We start from the raw sequence: 21228 nt of genomic DNA on the forward strand, positions 1-21228 counted from the left end.
AAATGCCTTGAGGGCAGGTACTGGGTCATATCGAGTCTCGTATCCCCAGAGGCTCACACAGAGCCGGGAACCTCTCAAGCAGCCCGCACTGTGTACTCACCTGCAAAATGTATCAGCCCCTTCCAGCCCTGGCATCTATGACCAGCCGTGAGGGGCAGAGTGGGTCTGGGCTGGGGCAGGAGGAGGAGGCCCAGAGGGGGTCCCTGGCACATCCAGTCCCTCCCTCTGTCTGACCCACTCTCAAAGGCATTTAAACAATCATTTATTCAACAAACTTTCATTGAAACCCAGGACAAAGGGTCACTGGGTCCAGGGTCTGTGGCCCACCTTCGTGTTCCCTGTGGAAGGACAAGAAGGATCTGGCTCATGCACAGGAGACTTGGCAGAAGACCTTGGGGTGGAAGGACCTTTCCAGGGTCCTCGAGGCCTGCCCACTGGCCAAGCTCAGCTTGCTGGACCAGGCCCTGTCAGCCCTCAAGGGAATCTCAATAATTCAGGAGGGATCCATCATTTATGAATTTATGTAACCGCTTCTCGACCTTGTGGAAACGAGCCACCCTCCTCTTCCAGTGGTGGAAATTAGGCCTTGGCACTGTCTCGGGTGTTCTGGGGAGGGGGCCAACTGGAACCCCAGGCCTCCCAGCTGGCTTTCCAATCTACTCTGCCCCTCACCCCAAGACTAGAAGTAGCAGGAGCTTCTGAGAAAGGGGGAGCTTCTAAGTATCCCACTTAAACCCCAAGTCTGAAAGGTGAGGGTTTGGTTCCTGGCTCGGGCTTTTACCAGCTCTAGGGCCCCATGTGTGCCTCAGTCTCCTCATCTGTAAAATGGGGGATATACTAGCTCCTGCCACAGAAATGAGGCGATGTAGGCACAACCCCTGGCCCAGACACTGAATAACAAGCTGCTCCCAGCCTCAAAGCAGGGGCTCCGTGGGGTGAGCCAGGGGCAGGGGCTGGGAAACAGGTGCACCAAGCAGGCTGCAGGAGCTACAGCCAATCGAGGGGCCAACAAACCCACACCGAGATGGTAGGACCATCTTTTCTGCACTGACCACCCCCTGTGCCAAACACCCATCGCACTTCTCAGGTTCCCTGCAGGGAGGGCAGATGACAACATACCTACTCTTTGACCAGAGAAGAAAAGGGAACAAAGAAGAGGTATTTCCACCCACCCTCAAAAATACAAGGATTTCTGGGGAGCCTGGGTGGCTCAGTCGGGTAAACATCTGCCTTCGGCTCAGGTCATGATCTCAGGGTCCTGGGATTGAGCCCTGCATCAGGCTCCCTGCTCGCAGGGAACCTGCTTCTTCCTCTCCTCCCTGCTCGTGCTGTCTGTCTGTCTCTGTCTCTGTCTCTCTCAAATAAATAAATAAAATCTTAAAAAAAAAATACAAGGATTTCCTGGAAGCTCTAGGGTCTGGCAAATCTCCCCTTCCATCACCACTACTGGTTAGCTGTGTGGCATTAAGCAAGTCATTTCACCTCTCTGAGCCTCAGTTTCCCCCACTGACACTGTGGGCTAATATAATAACACCAGGAGGCCAGGAGAGGTGGCATGGGATGTGCATACAGCCTAGATCTGGATGGAGACCCTCGCTCAGGACTGGCCATGGCTCATTCCAAGCCCCTCAGAGTTTCCCCAAATGTCCCCCCCCTACCCTGCCTCACCCCTTCCTGCCAGGGCTCTCCCCCTCTGCCCCTGGAAAGCCCTCCTCCAATTTCTGACTCAGTGCCCCCTTCTTTTTTTTTTTTTTTTGAAGATTTATTTATTTGAGAGAGAGAAAGAGTGCACACGTGAGCAGGGGGAGTAGCAGAGGGAGAGAAGAGAGAGAATCTCAAGCAGACTCCCCGCTGAGTGCAGAGCTCGGCACAGGGCCCCTGAGATCATGACGTGAGCTGAAACCAAGAATTGGCTGACCAACTGACTGAGCCACCCAGGTGCTCCCCGCTTTTTAAAATTTATTTATTTATTGGAGAGAGAGAAAGTCCGCGCTCCCTTCTCAGCACAAGCACCGCCTCCACTTTGCCTCCTCCAGGCAGCCTTCCTGATTCCCCCCCCCCCCCCCCCCCGCAGGCAGGACTCCCAGCCCTCACATACTTTGCTATCCCTTTCCATTCACGGGTCTCACCTCACTTTTGGGATCCGAGAGTGTGTCTTTTGTAGCGCAGGGCCTACCCCAGTGCCTGGTGCAAAACAGGCCTGCCGCAGTCTGCTGAACAAAGGAGCTGCCATGCACGAGTTCAAGTTCTCACTCAGTCACCTACGTCCGTCTGATCACTGAGAATGGCGATCACAGTCCTGCCTGCCTCAAGGATGCCTCGAGGTCAGTGCCACAGGGTGGGCACTGAGGGAGTGCTGGGTCCTCACCGCGTGCCCCCAGAGGCCCAAGGGCCCAGCAGAGCCCGGCTGCCCGCAGGCGGCCCCACAGCCACCCCCCTGCCCACTGCAGAGAGGTTGCTGCTGTGGGACGCAGCCGGCAAGCCTCAGCAAACACATTTAAATCTGAAGTGACAGATAAAGCGATTTACGGCGACAGTTTAGCGTCAGATCGCTTCCCACAAGGCAGCCGGCGTCTCTGGGCCCCTCCTGCTCACTAGTCCATCAAGGCGGTCTCTAAAACACAGACTCCAAGCAAGCGGTGGCCCAGGGACGGCTGGGGCTGGGCTCCTCGGCGGGGGTGGCGGTGGGGGTGGGGGGCCCAGGCAGTGGAGGAAGGGATGAAGGGAGGATGGGGGCTGGCTCATGAGGAGGAGGGAGCGATCAGCGGCTGGCAGATTTTCGAAAATCAAAGACCCAAGACTTAAGCAAACAGAGGGCCACTTCATGCCTTATTTTAAATAAATAAGCAGCTTAAAAACTCCCAGTGAGGCTGGCTTGTTGCGGTGAAACATGGCTTCCCACCCATTCTGCACGTCCTGGCCCGCATGCCTAGGCCCCTCAAAGGCCTCACTGACCTGCCTTGCCTCCCACCACCTCCTGGCAGAATTAATTGGTCCTTACGGCGTCGCATGGCACTTTGTTCAAACCTTGCTCCCAGGGCTTTGTCACATTATATTCTACTAAGCTGCTCTTACTCTTGACTTCCCGATAACAATTTACTAGGGGCTCACTGTGTGCCAGGCCCTGGGCCCGGCACTGGATGCGCCTGAACTCATGTTGTCCTCACGCCCACCCTGCGTGGGGTGGGGCTGAGGATGGTCCATTTTCCAGATGAGGAAACAGAGGTTTGGAGCTGCCTGGCCGGAGGCCACTGTGCCACCAGCCAGAATGCTGGGATTCCCATCAAATTAGCTCCTGGCCTCTGTGCCCAGGGCCCTGACTCGCTGGCCTGGGATGGCTTTGAAGTGAAAGATTCCTTCTGTTGGCACAAAGCATCACATTCATCCCTGCTCTGTCCCGTTAGGCCCCGAAGGCCAAAGCTGGCAGCCAGACCCTGGGGATGGCTAAGAATGGGGGTCTTTCTTTGTGCTGGGACATTTCCTGCCCGGGACTCAGCTGTCTGCCGAAAACTAGCGACCCACAGGCACAGGCCTGGTGAGCTGGGAACCTCAAGGGCAAGGAAGTGGCCCAGTCAAGGTCATGACCCCCCATGGCAATGAGAAGATGGAAGCATTCCACAAGCTGAGGCACCCCCCTCCCCGGGATGGAGACCCCCAGACCTGAGCTTTCTCTGGAGGAGATGCCTGGCATGGCTCCCCCCAGACACCACCTGGGGGGTCGTAGGCCAACCTGGAGCAGCAAGCACTGCCCCTGAGAATCCTCTGCTCCAGAACAGGGGCCTGCAGGGGGCTCCCTGGTTTATCTTGCCAGCATGGCAGCCCAATTTAATTAAGATGGATGCAGCGTGCCCCCATGGGCAGGAGCCATTGCCGGCTACCAGATGGCGGGAGCCTGAGACTCTCTGGGTACTGCCCGAGCAAGCAGCCTCAGCGGTAGCCCGTGAAAACACAGCCAAGGACAGCCCGAGGCCGCCTGCGCCGCACCTGGGTGCTTGGGGGGTTGGTCCTGCCCCTGTCCAACCCTGCCACCCACCTGCCCGGCATTCCCCCACTAGACTCTCTGCCCCAGCACCCCTCCACATACTACACAACATACTTCTCATCACAACACACACACGCGCACACACACACACATCTCACTTCCCACACACACCCACCATCACAGACACCACACATAGTATACATATGTTCCAATCACATCTCAAATACCAACAGAGTCGGGTAAAAAGCAGGTCTGGACTTCAAAAGCCAGAGGACCAGTTGGTAAACAGTCTGATTTCCCAAAGTCCTGAAAGGGACTGTGGGCAGAGTGGCTCCGTGGGGAGGGAAGGAGGCAAGCAGGCACGGAGGGTACCTGGCCCCTGCCATCCGCAAGGGTCCCCCAGAGTCCTCTGAATGGGTGGGAAGGGAGCCTGCAGCCAGGCTGAAGACACCCCAAGCCCACAGCTCTGCAGGATGGTGGGAGTTCTAGGGATCCCAACCCCCCTTTTCCCTCACAGGCCCTTCCCAGCTCCCCCGCCATGGTCCCTGCAGCTGGAGGGAGGCCCAGCCAGCGATGGCACCTTCCCTGCGCCTGCCCCTGCCCCCATCTGGCCATAGGGACAAAAAAAGACAACCCCCACCCCCCCCACACACACACAGAAAATTCAGAAAGTCCAAAGCTGACCTCAAGTCCCCAGCCCAGTCCTACCCACACCGCTCCCCACGGGACCAACATTGCCCTTAGCTTCAAAAATAAAAATTTAAAAATTCCCACCCCGCTATAATTGCTCGCTCCTTTTCCCCATTGTGGTGGCTCCGTGGTCGGTGCTGAGAAGCAATTATTCATGGCTAATGATTATAATCAAGTCAAATAGAATTTAATGGACACGTATTCTCTTCCTGCTTGAAACTTTACATATGAATTAAGCACATATGGGTTTCACGAGGCACAGACCAGATTTATGCAGCCCCGAAAAGCCCCACGTTGCCGCGACTTTTATTCTGCTAATAAACAGGCTGATTTACGGGAGCCACCGGGCGCAGAAACCGCGATCTCTGCTGCCCCCTGGTGGGCAGCAGGCCGGGGCTGAGCCAAGGCCATGGCGGGGGTGCCCAGGGAGGAGGCCGGAGGACTCCAGGTGTGGGGCTCCAGGCCAAGACCACGAAGAACCCCTGGGGTCTGACCAGTGGCAAGGCCGCCGGGACACCGGTGCTGGGAAAAGGCCTGGGGGGAGGACCCGGAGGGGAAGCTGGCTCTGTATGGGAGCCCCACGTCCAGGGCCTGCCTCAGCCGTTCCCTGGGGTTCCACACAGGTTCTGGGTCCTCCCTGCTGTGAGACGCTGGAAAAAAGGCAGAGCCCAGGAAAACACACCAAGAAGTGTTGGGTAAACTGAGGCAAGCAGGGAGAGATGAAAGTGGCTCCTCTGCAGAAGGCGCCCAGCATCCCTTGGCGTTCCTGGGACAGGGCTGATACCCAGGGTGATGATGGGGGCATGGATTCTACCACCAACGACAGAGGCAGGGGATGAGGACTTGGTCCATGCCAGGGGCTGCACGAGCACCACTGTTTACACACGGAGGTCCCTAATGCCCCCGACAACCCAGCAGGTGGGTTTTCCACCATCCATATCCTGCGGAAGGAGAGACGGAAGCCCAGGCACGCACATGGACAAGGAGACCCCGGAGAGATGCAGTGAACGCTCCCACCCCCAACCCAGTGCCGCCGAATGCAGCCAGGACCAAAGTGCTCTTCTGAGAGCGAGAGGGGCTGACAGCCACCGCACTCAGGAGTCTGGCCAGGCGCAAGGACACTTAGAAAAGCCAAGAATCCCGCCCACAGCCCTACATGCAAGCCTCCAGAGCCCCCCCGCCCTGCTCCTACTGCATCCCTACCTTGGTCTCCACCCCTCCCTCCTGGCCTGTTAACTGCCAGCCTGGCTGGGAAGGGGCTGATAAGATGCCCCACTTTTCCCTCTGGCCACTTTGCAGCTCATCGAGAAAAGTATGGGCAGGGGATCCTCTCATACCCTCGCCCGTGATGGACAGGGCCTCGGGCACGCAGGAGAACAGCCCCACAGGCCTGCAGGGCGGAATCGTCAGCCTCGGCTCCAAGGCTTAGTCCTCCCACCCCAGACCAGCCCCTCCTGGGGCCAGGCAGCAAGAAGGCCCTTCTCTTCCGGGCCACTATGACATCTACCAACCCAGCGTGGCTCCTCTTAACCCCACGTCTCCCCAGACGGACACGCAGGCCTGCTGGCAGCCCCCCACCCCGTCCTAGTGGCCCCGAGAGAAACACAGCAGGAGCACCAGCCGAAACCAAAGGGGACCGAGCTCCCTCTGCCCTAAGTCGGAACTCTGGCCTTTATGTCATTGGTCACCTGTGCACCGAGACGGGCAATGTGGGGGCAAGGGGGCACTTGTGTGATCGCACAAACAGGCAGAGAGACACGCAGAGCCGTGCCACGGCCAGAAAGGCAACCCAAACCAAGACAAGCAGGCCTGGGGCAGGCCGAGTGGCTCCCTCTCCCCAGGTCCCATGAGCCCAGCCCCCTTATCAAGAGGAGCATCAGCTCCACCACGTCCCCTGGGGCACTGGGCAACACACGGCTCCCTAGCCAGCCCTGGGGTCAGAAACAATGGCCGCCAGCCCAAGGGCAAGGGGGAGGAGGTCTGAGACCCGGGGTGGGGGTGGGGGGGTCGAGACTGCACAGGTGGAGAGGTGGCAGCACAGCGAGGTTTCCCCGGATAAGAGGCTCTGCCCACGTCTCCAAACATTTCTCTAAGGAAGCTCCTCCCCGTGAAGCTTGGTAAGCCGGCGAACAAGGGCTGGGATTCAGCCCCCGCTGGTCCTTGTCCCACGAACCGCCTGTGTACCAAATGGACTTGACTGTCCCTTGACACCCCACTCCTGACCTCGGCCAGACAGCCACAGCCTGGGAGGACAGCAACCACCTTCCTCCTGCCCCCAGGAGGGGAGAGAAGAGGAGGCTCCTCCACTCATCACAACAAACTGCCAAGCCAGCTAGTGCCACAGCAGGAAGCTGAGCCTAGGGCACCGGGGCCTCTGCCCCCACCTTTCCCTTGACAAACTCCCTGGCCTGCTCCAGGTCTGCAGGGGGGCATGGCAGGCAGGAGGCAGAGAAGGGAGAGCAGTGTGTCGGCAGCCCCTGAGGTCAGACCACCCTGTTCTGGCCTCCGCCTTGCTGGCAGGGCAACCCGGCGCAATTCCAGCCAAGCTCTCTCCCTTCCCGGCCGCAAATGGGTCTCAGAGCTGCAAGGCAGCTCAGCCAAGGCGCCCCCGACATAGCAGGTCAGGGTTTCAAGGGAAAGGAGTCCGCGTAGCCAACACACTGGGTTCCTGTGGCGCCAGCAAGCCATCCTCCTCCGGCCGCCCGAGCCTCGCTGGAGCCAGGTGGCGTCCACCCATGCCTGGCACTGCAGCCTGGAGCAAAGGGGACGAGGCGCCACTCAGGTCTCTGGCTCACGCCGGCCAGAAGCCCCCACTCACCGGCGTTGACGATGGCGTCCACCTCCAGCTTGGTGATGTCGCCTCGGAACAGGGAGATCTTCTCGTTGAGCTGCTTATCCTTCTTGTACTTTGGCTCCTCCACCTTCGCGGTCACCCCTGGACAAGCAGAGGCCCGAGGGGTGGGGGTCAGAGAGAGGCCCTCACTACTCTATCAACCCCGCTCCACCTCCAGAGGCAGGGGACAGGTGACAGACACGGACACCGGCTGTCCACAATGATTAAGTACCTCTCGCACGAGGCACACACAGGGTCCCCTTGAATCTTCCCAAGGTTAAGCACAGGTACAGCATTAAAGTCATCCATCCCCACTTTACAGACGTGGAAACTGAGGCCTAGGCAGGTGAAGTGACTCGCCCTGGGTGACGGGTTGCCAGGCCTGCAATGTGCAGGGCTCCCCACAACGGTGCGGTCGTGGCTCCAGGGCTCAGTTTCCCAACAGTACGATGGGGATAAAAACCGAACCCTCCTCAGACCGGGTTCATACTTAAAGTGCCCCCCACACAGCAAACACCCCGTGAATGCTGCTGCCATTCTTCTTGGCCTAGTCGGTATGATGCTCCCAGGACACGGGTCTGAAGAGGCCACCCACCTGCCCCTCCCTGGCACACAGCCTACCTTTCGCCGTCTCTTTCCAGGTTGGGATCTTCTTCAGCCTGATGAAGTCCCTGCAGAAGTAATGTTCCTCCCGCTGCTTGTCACTCAGGCCCTTCAGAAACGCTATAGGGGTGGGGGGGGGGGCAGGCAGGAAGGAGCGTCAAGGCGGGAAGGGAGAAGAGCGGTCCAGGGGGCTTCTCCCACCCCCTGTATCTCTCCCCTCCTCATCGGGACTCTCACCTTGTCCAAGGATGCAAGCCAGCCCTCCAGGTCCACCCTTCCCACAGGCACATGGGGGGGGTGTGTTAGAGCCGGAGGCCCCTAGACCATCCTGCAGGGCCCTCTTTGTTCAGGAGGGGAACTGAGGCCCAGGGAGACAGAGGGCATCTCTCAGGTACCACAGACCTGAGTTCAGAACTCAACTCTGCCCCTTTCTGGCTGTGTCCACACCCCTGGGCCCCTGATTTCTTCATTTACAGAGTGGGGATTAAGAGGCCCCTTGTGGAATAATTTCACAGTTACTCAGTGCATATAAAGAAAACAGGTTGGTGGCGCTGGACGAGTTGTATCATCAGTCACATCCTCAACGCATCACATCATCGCCATGGTTATTTGTGGGCAGCAGGACATGGGGGACAGGACAAACATCCTCAAAAAGCCAAAGAACCAAGCCGATCTGGTGCCTGATCACAGCCTCCCCTCGCCCCCCAGCCCTGGAAGAGAGTTCCCCACAGACAGATGCCCGGCTGGCTTCTCCCAGTGTGCCCCAAGGGAGCAGCGAGAATTGTCCCCATCCTACAGATGAGCACACGGAGGGTCATACCGATGGTGAGTGGGGAGCCAGGCGCCCCATCTGCTCACAGACTCTGGGTCTACCCGGCCTGGTCTCCCTGCTCCCTGGGCCTGGTCTTCCCTTCGGGGGGCACGGAGCCCCCTTCCAAGGCTTCCCACAAGCAGTCCAGGCTTCTGGCTCGTGGGTTCCCTCTGCCGGCCTGAGGCCACCAGGCACCCAGGCTCTCAGCCGGGCATCGCTTCCCTAGACCACATGCTCCCCAGATGGAGCAGCCCTCACTCACCACTTGTTGGGGGGTGGGTAACAAACAGCAAAGGCCACACTCAAGGAACTCAAAAAACATCAGAAAATATGCAGACTTGTTGGGGGCGGGGGGGCAACTAGGGGACGTGGTGGGAGAGGAAGGTTCGCCTCCTGGAGCCTTCCGCGGAAAAGGCCTCAAAGGGCAGGTTTTCAAGAGACAGGGGGGTCCTCCACACATGCCCTCGGCCCTGCAGAAGGCAGTCCCTCCAAAGCCTCTGTCCCTCATGGATGCACGAGGAGCAGGGAAAGGGCCCGGCTCACAGTCACAGCTCAGTGTTATGGTTGGGATGATTATAAAAGGCTCGTAGCACCCCAAATCTGCTTCAACTGTGGCTCAAGCCAGAATTACACTTTCTGGGAGCCGCTTCCCACCCTCTTCCATAAACGCCTACGACGCACAAGTCCTGCATATGGTACAAGGACATAACACTCACGAAGGCAGACGTGGTCCTGGCCCTTGGGGAACCTACAAGCCAGCAGAGGAGAGGCTGAGTGCTCCACAATCAGGCAAGCCATCCAAGCTCCGAAGACGCTCCGGGGGCGGGAGGGGAGGTAGCAGGAAGCCCCGGCCAGGGGCTTCAGGGAGACTCGGGAGACAAATGGGAGGTCGCCAGGGCAGGGAAGGGCGTTTCACCATCTGAACAGTATGTTCGAGGTCCTGGGTGAGTGAAATTCAGGGCATGGGGCAGGGGGCAGGCATGGGGCAGGGAGTGTGAAGCGGAGGGGCCACGCGTGTGACGCTGTGAGGAGCCACGAAATCTGTTAAGGACTGACTACATCCCAGGGTCACCTGAATCAGATTAAAGATGCTTTCACAGGGGCACCTGGGTGGCTCAGTCAGTTAAGCGTCTGCCTTCAGCTCGGGTCATGATCCCAGGGTCCTGGGATCGAGCCCCTCATCGGACTCCTTGCTCAGCGGGGAGCCTGCTTCTCCCTCTGCCTCTTGCTCTCCCTGATTGTGCTCTCTCTCTCTCTCTGACAAGTAAATAAATAAAATCTTAAAAAAAAAAAAAGATACCCACGTTCCTCATCCTCAGGGACATGCAAATCAAAGCCACAATGAGATACCACCTCACACCTGTCAGAATGGCTAGTATCAAAAAGACAAGAAATAACAAGGGCTGGCGAGGATGTGGAGACAAAGGAACCTCGTGCACTGCTGGTGGGAATGTGAATTGGGGCTACCCCTATGGAAAACAGTATGGAGGGCCCCCAAAAAGTTAAAAATCAAACTACCAGGGGCACCTGGCTGGCTCAGTGGGTGCAGCATGGGACTCTCTATCTTGGGGTTGTGAGTTCGAGCCCCACAGTGGGTGTAGAGATTACTTAAAAAAAAAAAGAAAGAAAACAAATATCTTATGATCCGGTAATTCCACTTCTGGGTATTTACCCAAAGAAAATGAAAGCACTAATTCAAAAAGATACATGCACACCTATGTTCACCAAAGCATTATTTGCCATCGCCGAGAGATGAAGCAACCAAAGTAGCCATCAATAGATGAATGGATGAAGAAGAGGTGGTAGATACGCACAATGAAGTATTACTCAGCCATAAAGAAGAATGAAATCTTGCCATTTGCCACAACACGGATGGAGCTCGAAAATGTTATGCTAAGTGAAATAAGTCGGACAGAAAAGGACAAATATATGATTTCACTTCCATGTAGAATCTAAAAAAGCAAAACAGGAACAGCCTGTTTTGAGAACGAACTGATAGTTGCGAGAGGGCAAAGGGGTACGGGGATGGGCAAAATAGGCAAAAGTTTACACCCCCTAAGAGGTGTAAACTTCCAGTTATAAGATAAGTAAGTCACGGGGATGGGAAGTACAGCTTAGGGAAGATAGTCAATCATATTGTAATAACAGTGTGTGGTGACAGATGAGGGACTACACTTATCATGGTGAGCATTTTACAATGTATACAAATGTCAAATCACTATGCCATACACCTAAAACCAGTATTGTATTGTCAACTCTACTTCCATTAAAAATAAATAGGGGCGCCTGGGCGGCTCAGTCGTTAAGCGTCTGCCTTTGGCTCAGTCCTGATCTCAGGGTCCTGGGATCGAGCCCCGCATCAGGCTCCCTGCTCAGTGAGAAGCCTACTTCTCCCTCTCCCACTCCCCCTGCTTGTGTTCCCTCTCTCGCCGTGCCTCTCTCTGTCAAATAAATAAATAAAATCTTTAAAAATAAATAAATAGGGGCGCCTGGGTGGCTCAGTCAGTTAAGTGTCTGCCTTCGGCTCAGGTCATGATCCCAGAGTCCCGGGATCCCTGCTCAGCGGGGAATCTGCTTCTCTCTCTCCCTCTAAGCCCTCCCCCTGTTTGTGCTCTCTCTCAAATAAATAAAATCTTAAAATAATAATAAATAAATAAACGCTTTCACCCGATACAGATTAAAAATTCCCCTGACCCCAAGCAGCACCATTTTTATTCTAAGAGGCCAAGGATATCCTACCGTGAATGGTACCCCAGTGGGGATGGCCCCCTCTGTCACCAGTGTGTCCTGATGCTCACAGCCCATCTCCCTGCTTCCCCTTCTCAAGAGGCCACCTTCCCCACTGGACACGTGACCCCACGTACAATCTGACTAACAGGCCAAGGGCTCCCACTTAAGTGCTCCTTTCTTTGTGTGTTGGGGGAGAGCTGAAGGGCTTCTCCAAGGCTTGACTACCCTATTCTGTAAAGTGGGGGTAAAGAAAGCTCCCTCCAGCTCTAAATGAGAAGCACAACAGGCTTAGGTGGGTACCTAGCAAAGCACTCAGTGGCTGGCGGGCAGTACCACGAAGCAGAGAACAGACTAAGGAGGGGAGGCCAGGCTCCTTCCAGCTTCTGTCTCTCCCTGGCAGTCTGAATGCAGAGCAGTCAACTTATTGAGCACCCACCAGGCACCAGGCCTGGAGGTGGGAGGCAAGGGGAGGTCCTAGGGCCTGACCAAGCAGAGGGCAGGCGGGACAGCTCACTGGAGGAGGTACCTCTAACTTCCCTGGTCTGCCCCAGAGGCTGCAAATCGCTAGAGAAAAATCCCATCACCAAACAGAAGGCTCCCTCTAAATTCCTGATTCTGTCCCCTTGCGGGCCCATCTGCCAGGCAGCTCCAGCTGCTGCCTGGGAAGTTTTCCCCCTCACCCTTCTCCCCTTTCCCAAGCCTCCCCACTTTGTCTTCCAGCTGAGATGCTGCATCCTGCTACCAGCTGGGAACCCACACCACAGCCAGGCCCTCCCTCCCTCAGCCCAGGCTGCCTGCTCACCTTCCAGAGGCCTCACTCCTACAGCTCCTCCTCCACCCTCCACTGTCTTGTCTGCCCTCAAACAACCCTCTCATGTCTCAAGGTCATAAAGCCTCCCTCAACCATGCACTCCACACCCTGCAGCTGCGGCCTCCTCTCTGTCTCCCTCCCCCACTGCCCCCACTTCCTGCCTCCCATGCTTCCCTGAGCCCTCACCAGTCTCACCCCACTTCTCCACCAAGGCCAAGGTCAGAGACACCGCACTGGCCACGTGGCCTCATGTAGTGCCCCTTCTGTCCTCCCTTGTGCACTTAGCACCTCCCACCCCCTCTTCCCCCTCAGGACCCCACCTCTCCTGGATCCCACCCCACTCACTGGCCCTCTTGTCTCCTTGTTGCCTCCCCTTTTCCTTAATCTATACCCTCCCCCTAGTCTTCACATCAATCCCATGCATTCCAAACCCTCTTTCAACTAATCCGGTCGGTGGGGGGGGGGGGGGGGGGGGGGGCTACACCTCCAGCCCCTCAGCTCTCTGCCCAGCATCATCGAGCATTGAGCATTGGATCCCCAAGGCCCACTGCCTGCTCTCAACCCCAAACTCCTCATGTGCAAAACTGAACTTCTGACTCCTTCCCCCCAAACATGGTTTTTCTCTCCTTCCTTCTTCCCTTTCTCAATGAACAGCTCTCGACTCTGCTAGGACCCCAAAATGGGCAGTTCCTTTCTCTTAGTCCCCTGGCTCCATCCATATGCAGGCTGTTGGATTTAGTCCCACAATACCCCCAAAACCAAGCCTTCTGCTCATCCCCACTAGGGGCCAAGCCACTATCATGGCTCCCTAGCACCACCCAGAAGCCTTCTACTCCCAGTGGACTCCCCATGTCCACCCAACCGTCTGTTCCTCACTCAGCAGCCCAGGAATCTTAGGGGCAGAATTCTATTTAACCTCTGTTTAAAGCTCAGTTCAAAGTCCAAGTCCTTACTGAGGCCCATGTTGACACCCTGCCTCTCCCCTCACCTCCTCCACTGCTTGCCTCCGGACAAGCTATGCTCTACCTCCTACACCTCTGCAGTGCACGCACATCAACCACCTTTCAGTTCCTCCCATGGCCAGACTGTTTGCTGCCTCAGGGCCTTTGCACCTGCCCTGCCCTTGGCCTAACCTTCCTTTACAGGCCTTCCCCACTCCCATAGTAGCCCCTCCCCCACCTGCTATGCTTTATTCCTTACTTGACCTTGGCCACTTGGGGATCTGTGGTGTTTACGTTGGATTCCCACCATCTGGCACAGCGCATGGCATGTGTGAGCGTCCACGGGCGTCTGCGGGATGAATCGATGAATGACTGAGCTGAGACCTGAACGTTGGGGGCATGTTTGCAAAGAGAACAGAGTCGTCCGGGTGGAGGAGACAACATGCGCAGAAGCCCTGAGGTAGGAGAGAGCATGTGAGCGGGGAAATGGAGAGAAATCTAGAACGGCTGGACCAGAGAGCAAAAGCCAGGCTGTGGCAGCCACCTCGGCTTGTCTCCCATCTGAGGAACAGAGCCTTTGGAAGGAACGTGCTGGTCCAGGCGGCTACTGTGGTTCCAATTCCTCTTGCTCCTTGGTCCCACTAGGTTTGGGCTCACGAGCTCCTGACATCACATTTGTGGGCAGGTCACTCGCCCTGAGTCTCAGTTTCCTCATCTCTAGAAGAGGGACTGGGCAGGCTTGCCGTGAATGACAAGGGACTGTCAGAATATCTGGAAGCTGCAAAGTGCAAGACACACAGCAGATACGTAGTCCTTCCTGCAAGTGAAGATTCAGAGGGCAAAGCCAAACAAGACCAAATCGGGGGGAGAACTTTTCTTTTGCAACTTGGAGGCATAAGGGGGTAGAGGAGCTTTTTGAATTATTTCGGTGCCCATGTTTGTCCTCTTGCACAGTTGAGACCACAGATATCTCCCTCTAAGAGGCCCTGGCACGCCCAAGTGTGGGTTCTCCCAGCCAGATGAACCCAGGGCCGGAAAGTGAATGTGCCTGCCGAGTCGCTGCAGGGACTGGCCGGCCAGCACCCAGGCCAACCCCACAGCACTCCCGTGTGCTGTGTGAGTGGCTGGGTAAGCCCCAGGCACCCCATAGGACTAGTCTGGGGAGCCTGGAAATGGCTAGAGTCCCCTCACAGACGCCATCTGGCAGAGGCTACCACCTTGCCTTCCAGAAGAAACAGAGGTATGTCGCTGCCACAGGCAAGCCAGGAGGGGACACAGCCCAAGGCTCCTTCCTGCGCTATCCTCCCCAGGATCCAAGGGCTGGTCTGAGTGGCCCACAGCCTGCATAGCCCACACAGCCCCCTCTTTCCAGCAAAGTCCAAAAGATGGCTCCACTTCCCAGAGCAGGAAGACAGCCAGAACTCCTGGCTCTGCTATCAGCCGACTGGGCGCTGACCTTGGGGACATCTGTCAGCCTGTCCCTTCCAGTTCACGGTCCCCAGGCACACACCTCTTGAGGCCAGAATGTGGGGCGCCTTGTCCTCATCTCCAGAGTGAGGCAGCAGCCCAACTGACCCCTGAGGAGCGACACCCTGCGTGGGTCTCTGATTTATGGGGCAGGAGAAGCCAATTATGACTCCCCTGGCTCCGAGGAACCAAGGGTCATCCTCATCGCCTTGGCTCCATCTGTCCGACAGGCCCCACGCATTTATAACATTTTCTACCTCCTTTTGCCAGAAGGACAGATGCAGACTTAAAGCACAAGTGAGTTTTATTTTTCTTATAAAAGATGTAAAACATACGTTTTAATTTTCTTTCTTTTTTGGAAAGGCGCGAGGATTTCACAGCTCAGTGAGGCAGGTGTTGTAAAAAGATGTTTGCAGTAAATTTTGACGGGGAGGCCTGACCCTGGATGAGGCTTTCAGCGGCTCCCGGGCACAGAAGCCAAGCTGGCGGATGCAGGCTGCGCCAGAACCATAAAGTGCACCGGGCGAACGGGAATTCAATGATGTGTTTTAAGAAGTGTCTTTATGGCACTTTGCTAGACGGTGTTCAGAGAGGTGAGGGCAGGCTGGCACGGAGGGAGGCTCCTCCTCTGGAGAAGGCCAGGTGGACAGGGCTGATAATGGCGGGGCTCTGGGAACACAGCGGCAGGGGCATTAATCACCTGGGCTCACCGTCCCCCCCCAAGAGTGGGGTCTGGTCAAAGTCCGTGGCCCGAGCCACGGGGAGACAGAGCGTGAGGCACCTCGGAGCTTCTCTGCTCTCCCTAGGCCCCCTCGCCTCCACCCACACTGGGACACACCAAGGCAGGTGGGAGAAGACCCCCCTCCCAGTTCCCAGGTGAGCCTGCAAGGTTCCCCAGTTCGGTAGTCAAGTCAGAGAAATCATCTGCTCTGCATGATACCCCACGGGGGTTGAAATGAGCCGTCTCTGCCCAGTGCAAAGGGAGCCTGGAGAATAGGTGCCCTTGCTTATAATGCCAGGGAGACGAAATGTGGCTCAGGATATGCAGGTCACGGGCTCCAGCATTTGAGACCATGAGGGAGACAAATTTACACAAATCCAGTGTTGCTGTGGCCAAAACAGCGCAGAGAGAGGAGAGAAGCTCAAGGGCTGACAAGAAAGGGGGTCACTGGAGACCCTTTGTACACCGTGGACCCTCTTATACACCGCTGTATACAAAATGGTTTCTGATGTGATCCCAGCACAACCTACAAATCAGGTGCTGTTCGTCCCATTTCACAGAGGAGGAAACTGAGGCTCGGGGAGCAGGGAAGCAGTGGTGTTGCGGCTGGCCCAAGTCTGATGGCACCAATGTCCGTCATCTTCTTAGCAGACAGCTCGGCCCCCAATGCAGGTCAGAAGGAGGGTCTGTGACCCCCACCCCTGTGGTGACACAGCTCCTAGATGCCCCCAGTGCCCAACCTTAAGTCCCCTCATGCCCAACTGCCTTTAGAGTACGACTGTTTCCACAGTCTTGTGATAAAAAGACACCACCTGTGGGGATAATAAGGCTCCCCATCACTGAGGCAACTAGAGAAATAATCCTCTGGCCAGTAAAATCAGATTCTATGAAGATCTCCCCAAAGGACTGACTGTCTCCTACCCAGGAAGATCCAGCCTGGTGGTATTTACTTCCCCAGAGGGAGAATAGGTCTATAGGAGTGGCCAGTCAGCTTAAGACGGAGAAAGGGAATGCCTAGGGTAAGGCAGAATTCGGCCATGTGTCCAGAGGACTCACTGGGCCGGGAGCTGAGGCATCCTGCACCAGAACCCAGAGCAGGCACTCAACAGTGCAGAGAGACGGAACTACTGAGCAGCCACCCAAGGAAGGGGATCCTTGGTGGGTGGGTCCACCCCTTGCAGGGAAGCTTCCCCAGCCTGCCCAGGGCAATGGGATCCACTTCCAAAATCATTCAACCAGCTCTCCAGCTGAGAACACATGCTGCCAAGTGAACTTAGGACAATGACTTGGCTTCCACGTGGCTTTTCCACGGGAGAGGAGGCCCTGCCCTGGCACACTTTCCAGACCCACCACTATATTTTCTATTGCAAGCTGCGCATCAACCTTCTGACCTACATCAGGCTCTTGTGAGTTCAGTTACTGTGTGCCAGTCTTTGAGAGAGGATTATCCCAGGCACAGACAGGCATTTGGAGGCCTATGTATATCCCCAAGAGAAAGGTGAGCACATGTCCATCAAAGACATGGACAGGAATAATCAGAGCAGCTCTATTCCCAACAGCTTCAAACTGGAAAACGAAATGCCCATCAACAGGAGAACGGGTACACAAAATGTGGTACATCCACACGATGGAATATTACACAGCCATAAAAGAGCAAACTGTTGGTACATCCAGTAAGGCACATCAACCGCACAACTATGAGTAAAAGGAGCCAGACACACTGTATGCCTCTGTTCACATGAAGTTCAAGAAGCAGTAAGAGGTACTGATTGCAAAGGGGCTCAGAGGAACCTTCTAGGGTGCTGGCAACCTATTGACCACAACTGGATATTTATGTAAAAATATACTGACCATACGTACACCTGAGGTCTGTCTACTTAATGTACTTCACAGTATACATAAGTCAGCTCAAAGTGTAAACAGAACATAAGGAAGAAAATTATGTGGGGGTTTTCAAGGACCAAAGCTTAGACCCCAATCAGAAGCAGAGTCCAGGGGCACCTGGGTGGCTCAGTCGGTTAAGCAGCTGCCTTCGGCTCAGGTTGTGATACCGGGTCCTGGGATCAAGCCCCGCATTGGGCTCCAGCCCCGCATTGGGCTCCCTGCTCAGCAGGAAGCCCGCTTCTTCCTCTCCCACTCCCCCTGCTTGTGTTCCCTCTCTCACTGTGTCTCTGTCTGTCAAATAAATAAATAAAATCTTAAAAAAAAAAAAAGCAGAGTCCAGCTGAGGCAGCTCCCCAGTGTGGCGGTTTTAAAAATATGCCCCCAATTCTTTGATCCTCTTCCCTTCCAAAGGTGGAAACTAATTCCCCTCCCCTTGAATGTGGGCCAGACTCCATGACTCCATTTTAAGCCCCAGCATAAGGCAGAATAGACGGTGTGGGACTTTAAAAACTAGGTCACAGGGGCGCCTGGGTGGCTCAGTCGTTAAGCGTCTGCCTTCAGCTCAGGTCATGATCCCAGGGTCCTGGGATCAAGCCCCGCATCGGGCTCCTGCTCAGCGGGAAGCCTGCTTCTCCCTCTCCCACTCCCTCTGCTTGTGTTCCCTCTCTCTCTGTGTCTCTGTCAAATAAATAAAATCTTAAAAATAAATAAATAATAAAATAAAAATAAAAACTAGGTCACAAAAAGGCACTGTGGCTTCTGGCTTGGTCTCTGGGGGAAACCAGCTGCCATGTCGTGAGGTGACTCAAGCAGCCCTGTGGAGAGACCCCCAGGGTGGGTCTGAGGCCTTTACCAACAGACACTTCACAGCTGTAACCAAGTCCAACAGAACCACCCGCTAAGCTACTCCTAGGTTCCTGACTCTCAGAGACTGTGAGGTAATAAACGTTTGCTGTTGTAAGCCATTGAATTTGGGGGTAATTTGTTACTCAAAAATAGATCACGGAAACACACAGATCACCCCGACAAGCCTGCTGGGGTCTTCACGCCCAGTGCCACCACTCCTCACACTGCTCCCTGACTGGATCCTGGAGCTCAGGCAGCCCCATCTGCCACGGTTTCTTCACAGCATTGGCCTTTGCCTGGCACTGCCCCACTGGTTTGACGTTTTCAGATGTTTCCTTCCCCTATCAAAGAAGCTCCATGAGGGCAGGCACCTTGCCTGTCTCACTCATGGCTGCATCCCAGCACCAGAACGGTGCTGGCCACATAGAAGGCGCTCAGTAAAAATCGATGAATGAGGGGCACCTGGCTGACTCAGTCTGAAGAGCGTGTGACTCTTGATCTCAGGGTCGTGAGTCTGAGCCCCATGTTGGGTGTCCGGATTACTTCAAAATAAATAAACTTAAAAAAAAAAAAATGATGAACGAATGGAAATCCCAGCTCCAAGCAGAGATACCACAGCAGCCTGGGAATCCCTGGCCTGTCAGCTTTACAAGGCCTGGAAGTTTTCAGGGGCACCAAGGAATGGGAGGGGGTGGGGACCTAGATCCTAGAAACAGTGACAGATCCAGGAGCAGGTGGCTGGGCCCCTTGCCTTCCTAGCTCTCTTTCCCACCAAGCTGGCTTGCTGCTCCTGACAGAGAAGGGAAGGCAGGCTCCCTGTGGGGCCAGTCCCCCTGCCAGGAATCTCAGCCAGCCCCCCACTCTCCGCCCTAACCAGGGTTCTAGGGCCCCGGGCTGAGGGCATGACAGACACTCTGTGTGCGCACTGAGCCAAGTCAAGTGCTTTCTGCCCGCACTTGAAGATCCCAGCAAAGGAATTCATGAGGGGGTAAAGTCATCTTGAACTCTACCTCTAATTCTGAGGACGCCTTCCCTTTACCCCCACCCTCCCCTGCCAGCCCACAGAGGCCCAGCCAATAAGCAGCCTCCCCTGTGCTTTTGAAAGGGGATCCAGCCAGGAATGGTTACAAGAGCTCTGGGAGCAGGCTCTGAAGGGCAGCGGCAGCTGGCTGAGCAGCCGGCCAGACTATTTGGGGCTCTGTAGGCCGGATGCCCTCCCTTCCCTGTTCTGTGTGGGGACCCAGAGTCCAGCCCTGGGACTCACGCCGGACCAGGACTCATGACCCGTCCCAGAGTGGGAGGAAATGGCTTGATTCCTGGGGGTGCAGGGTGTAACTGCTCTCACAGACATAATGCCCTGTCTCTGCCCTGCAGCCCCTCAGCCCTGTGTCCCCCAGGAATGGGGCAGAAACTGTTCACAAGTGGCCAGAGGCCAGGGATGAGGGCAAAAGGGCACCAGATGACCAGCCCAGAGAGGCAAGCCTTCAGGGTATGGGTGTGGTGGAGGTGGGACTGGCCTGCCCACAGAGGCCACTCTGAGGGGCTGTCTGATCCTCCCAGGTGGGACACCACACCCAGAACTGTCCCCTCCGTCCATTTCCTGCCACTCTGCCTAAAATGCCACCACTTGAGAAACCATACTGCACAAAGCATGGGGAATTCAGGAGCCTAACGTCAGCTCTGCCACAAACTCTGTGACCTTGGCTCGTCAGCTCAGTTTTCCTCCCGCACATCGGAGTCCGGAGGTAGGTCCTGGATGACCCCTGGGCGTGCCCTGTGACCCGTGCCGGCGGGGTAAGGTCGTCCTCACACTGCCCCCGACAGGGGACCTGGCCTTCGTACGGAGTGAAGTGGTTTGCGGGACTGGGCACACGGGGGGCGTGGCTGTGACTGGAGGGGTCCATATTGGGCGAACGAGGCCTTAACTTCCTCGGGTCTCTCGGGTGGAAGAGGCTGCTGGTGGGGTGCTGTCCAGCCCCCTCGCCCCTCGCGCTCCCCTCCTGCTTACACTTACATTTTGCCTCCTTCCAGTCGGTGGAGGTGCTCAGGTCCACCTTCGCCGCCATGGCCAGGGGGGCCCAGGTGCGCACCCCGGCGCTCCTCTCCGCCCCACCGCCGCCGCCCCCCAAGCCCCAACTCCCGCTGGGGTCCGCGCGCCGGGGCTGGCCGCGCTCAGGGCCGCCGGGGGAGCCGCACGCACTGCTGCGGGGTCGCGTGGCACCCGCCGAGGGGCCGGCCCGGGGGCGCGGGACGCAGAGCAGCTGCCCCGCCGCGCGCAGCTGAGCCAGGCGGCCGGACACTTGGCTCCTCAGAGACATGAGCGGGCGGCGCGGGGCGGTTCCCCGCCCACTTGGACTCTATTTACGGGGCTGGGAGTCCGTCCCTGATCCGCTCGGGACCGAGCGCTGCGTGCTAGCGGCGACCGGCTCCGAGCTGGCGGGCCGCGCGGCCAGAAACCCCGAGCGCGCCGCTGGGCACCCTGGAACTTGTAGTCCCGGCCGCCGGACGGGCCCCCGCACTCGTATACACACGTGCGCGCCCCGCCCGGACTCCGCCCGTTCCGGGCGCCGGGTGGGAGGCTCCCGCTTCTCGGAGAGCCGCGCGGCTGCCTGGCGCCCCCCCGGGGCTCGCCGCCAACTTCGCGGTCTGTGGAGCCGCCCTCCCCGCGGCGCGGCCCCGGGCCGCCTGTGCCCTGCGTCCGTGGCGCTCGGCGCTCCACACCGAACTCGGAGAGGCGGGCGCGGCGCCCCCCCGCAACCCCATCCCGCAACCCCATCCGGGCCCCAGGAGCCGTGGTCCCTCCCGGCCGGCCGGCCCCGGGGAGGTGACAAGCAGCGCGAACGGGTACGTCCGGTTCGGCGACTTTCCCCAGGCAGCTGAGCCCTGGGGGCAGACGGGGACGCGACTGA

General features: G+C 57.0%; 1 protein-coding gene across 1 annotated transcript in view; it reads right to left on the reverse strand.

The window, feature by feature from the left end:
* Positions 1–20728, reverse strand: part of MACROD1 (mono-ADP ribosylhydrolase 1) — a 147500-nt gene extending 126772 nt beyond the window's left edge. The window contains 5 exon segments of the mRNA XM_035013106.1: positions 7491–7607; positions 8127–8228; positions 20334–20421; positions 20424–20507; positions 20509–20728. Of these exon segments, the coding sequence (XP_034868997.1) occupies positions 7491–7607; positions 8127–8228; positions 20334–20421; positions 20424–20507; positions 20509–20637 (520 nt within the window). The 5' untranslated portion in view covers positions 20638–20728.
* Between the last annotated feature and the right edge of the window lie 500 nt (positions 20729–21228).

The sequence above is a fragment of the Mirounga leonina genome, unplaced genomic scaffold (genome assembly GCF_011800145.1).
Source record: "Mirounga leonina isolate KUSES-001 unplaced genomic scaffold, KU_Mleo_1.0 Mir_166, whole genome shotgun sequence".
NCBI lineage: Eukaryota > Metazoa > Chordata > Mammalia > Carnivora > Phocidae > Mirounga > Mirounga leonina.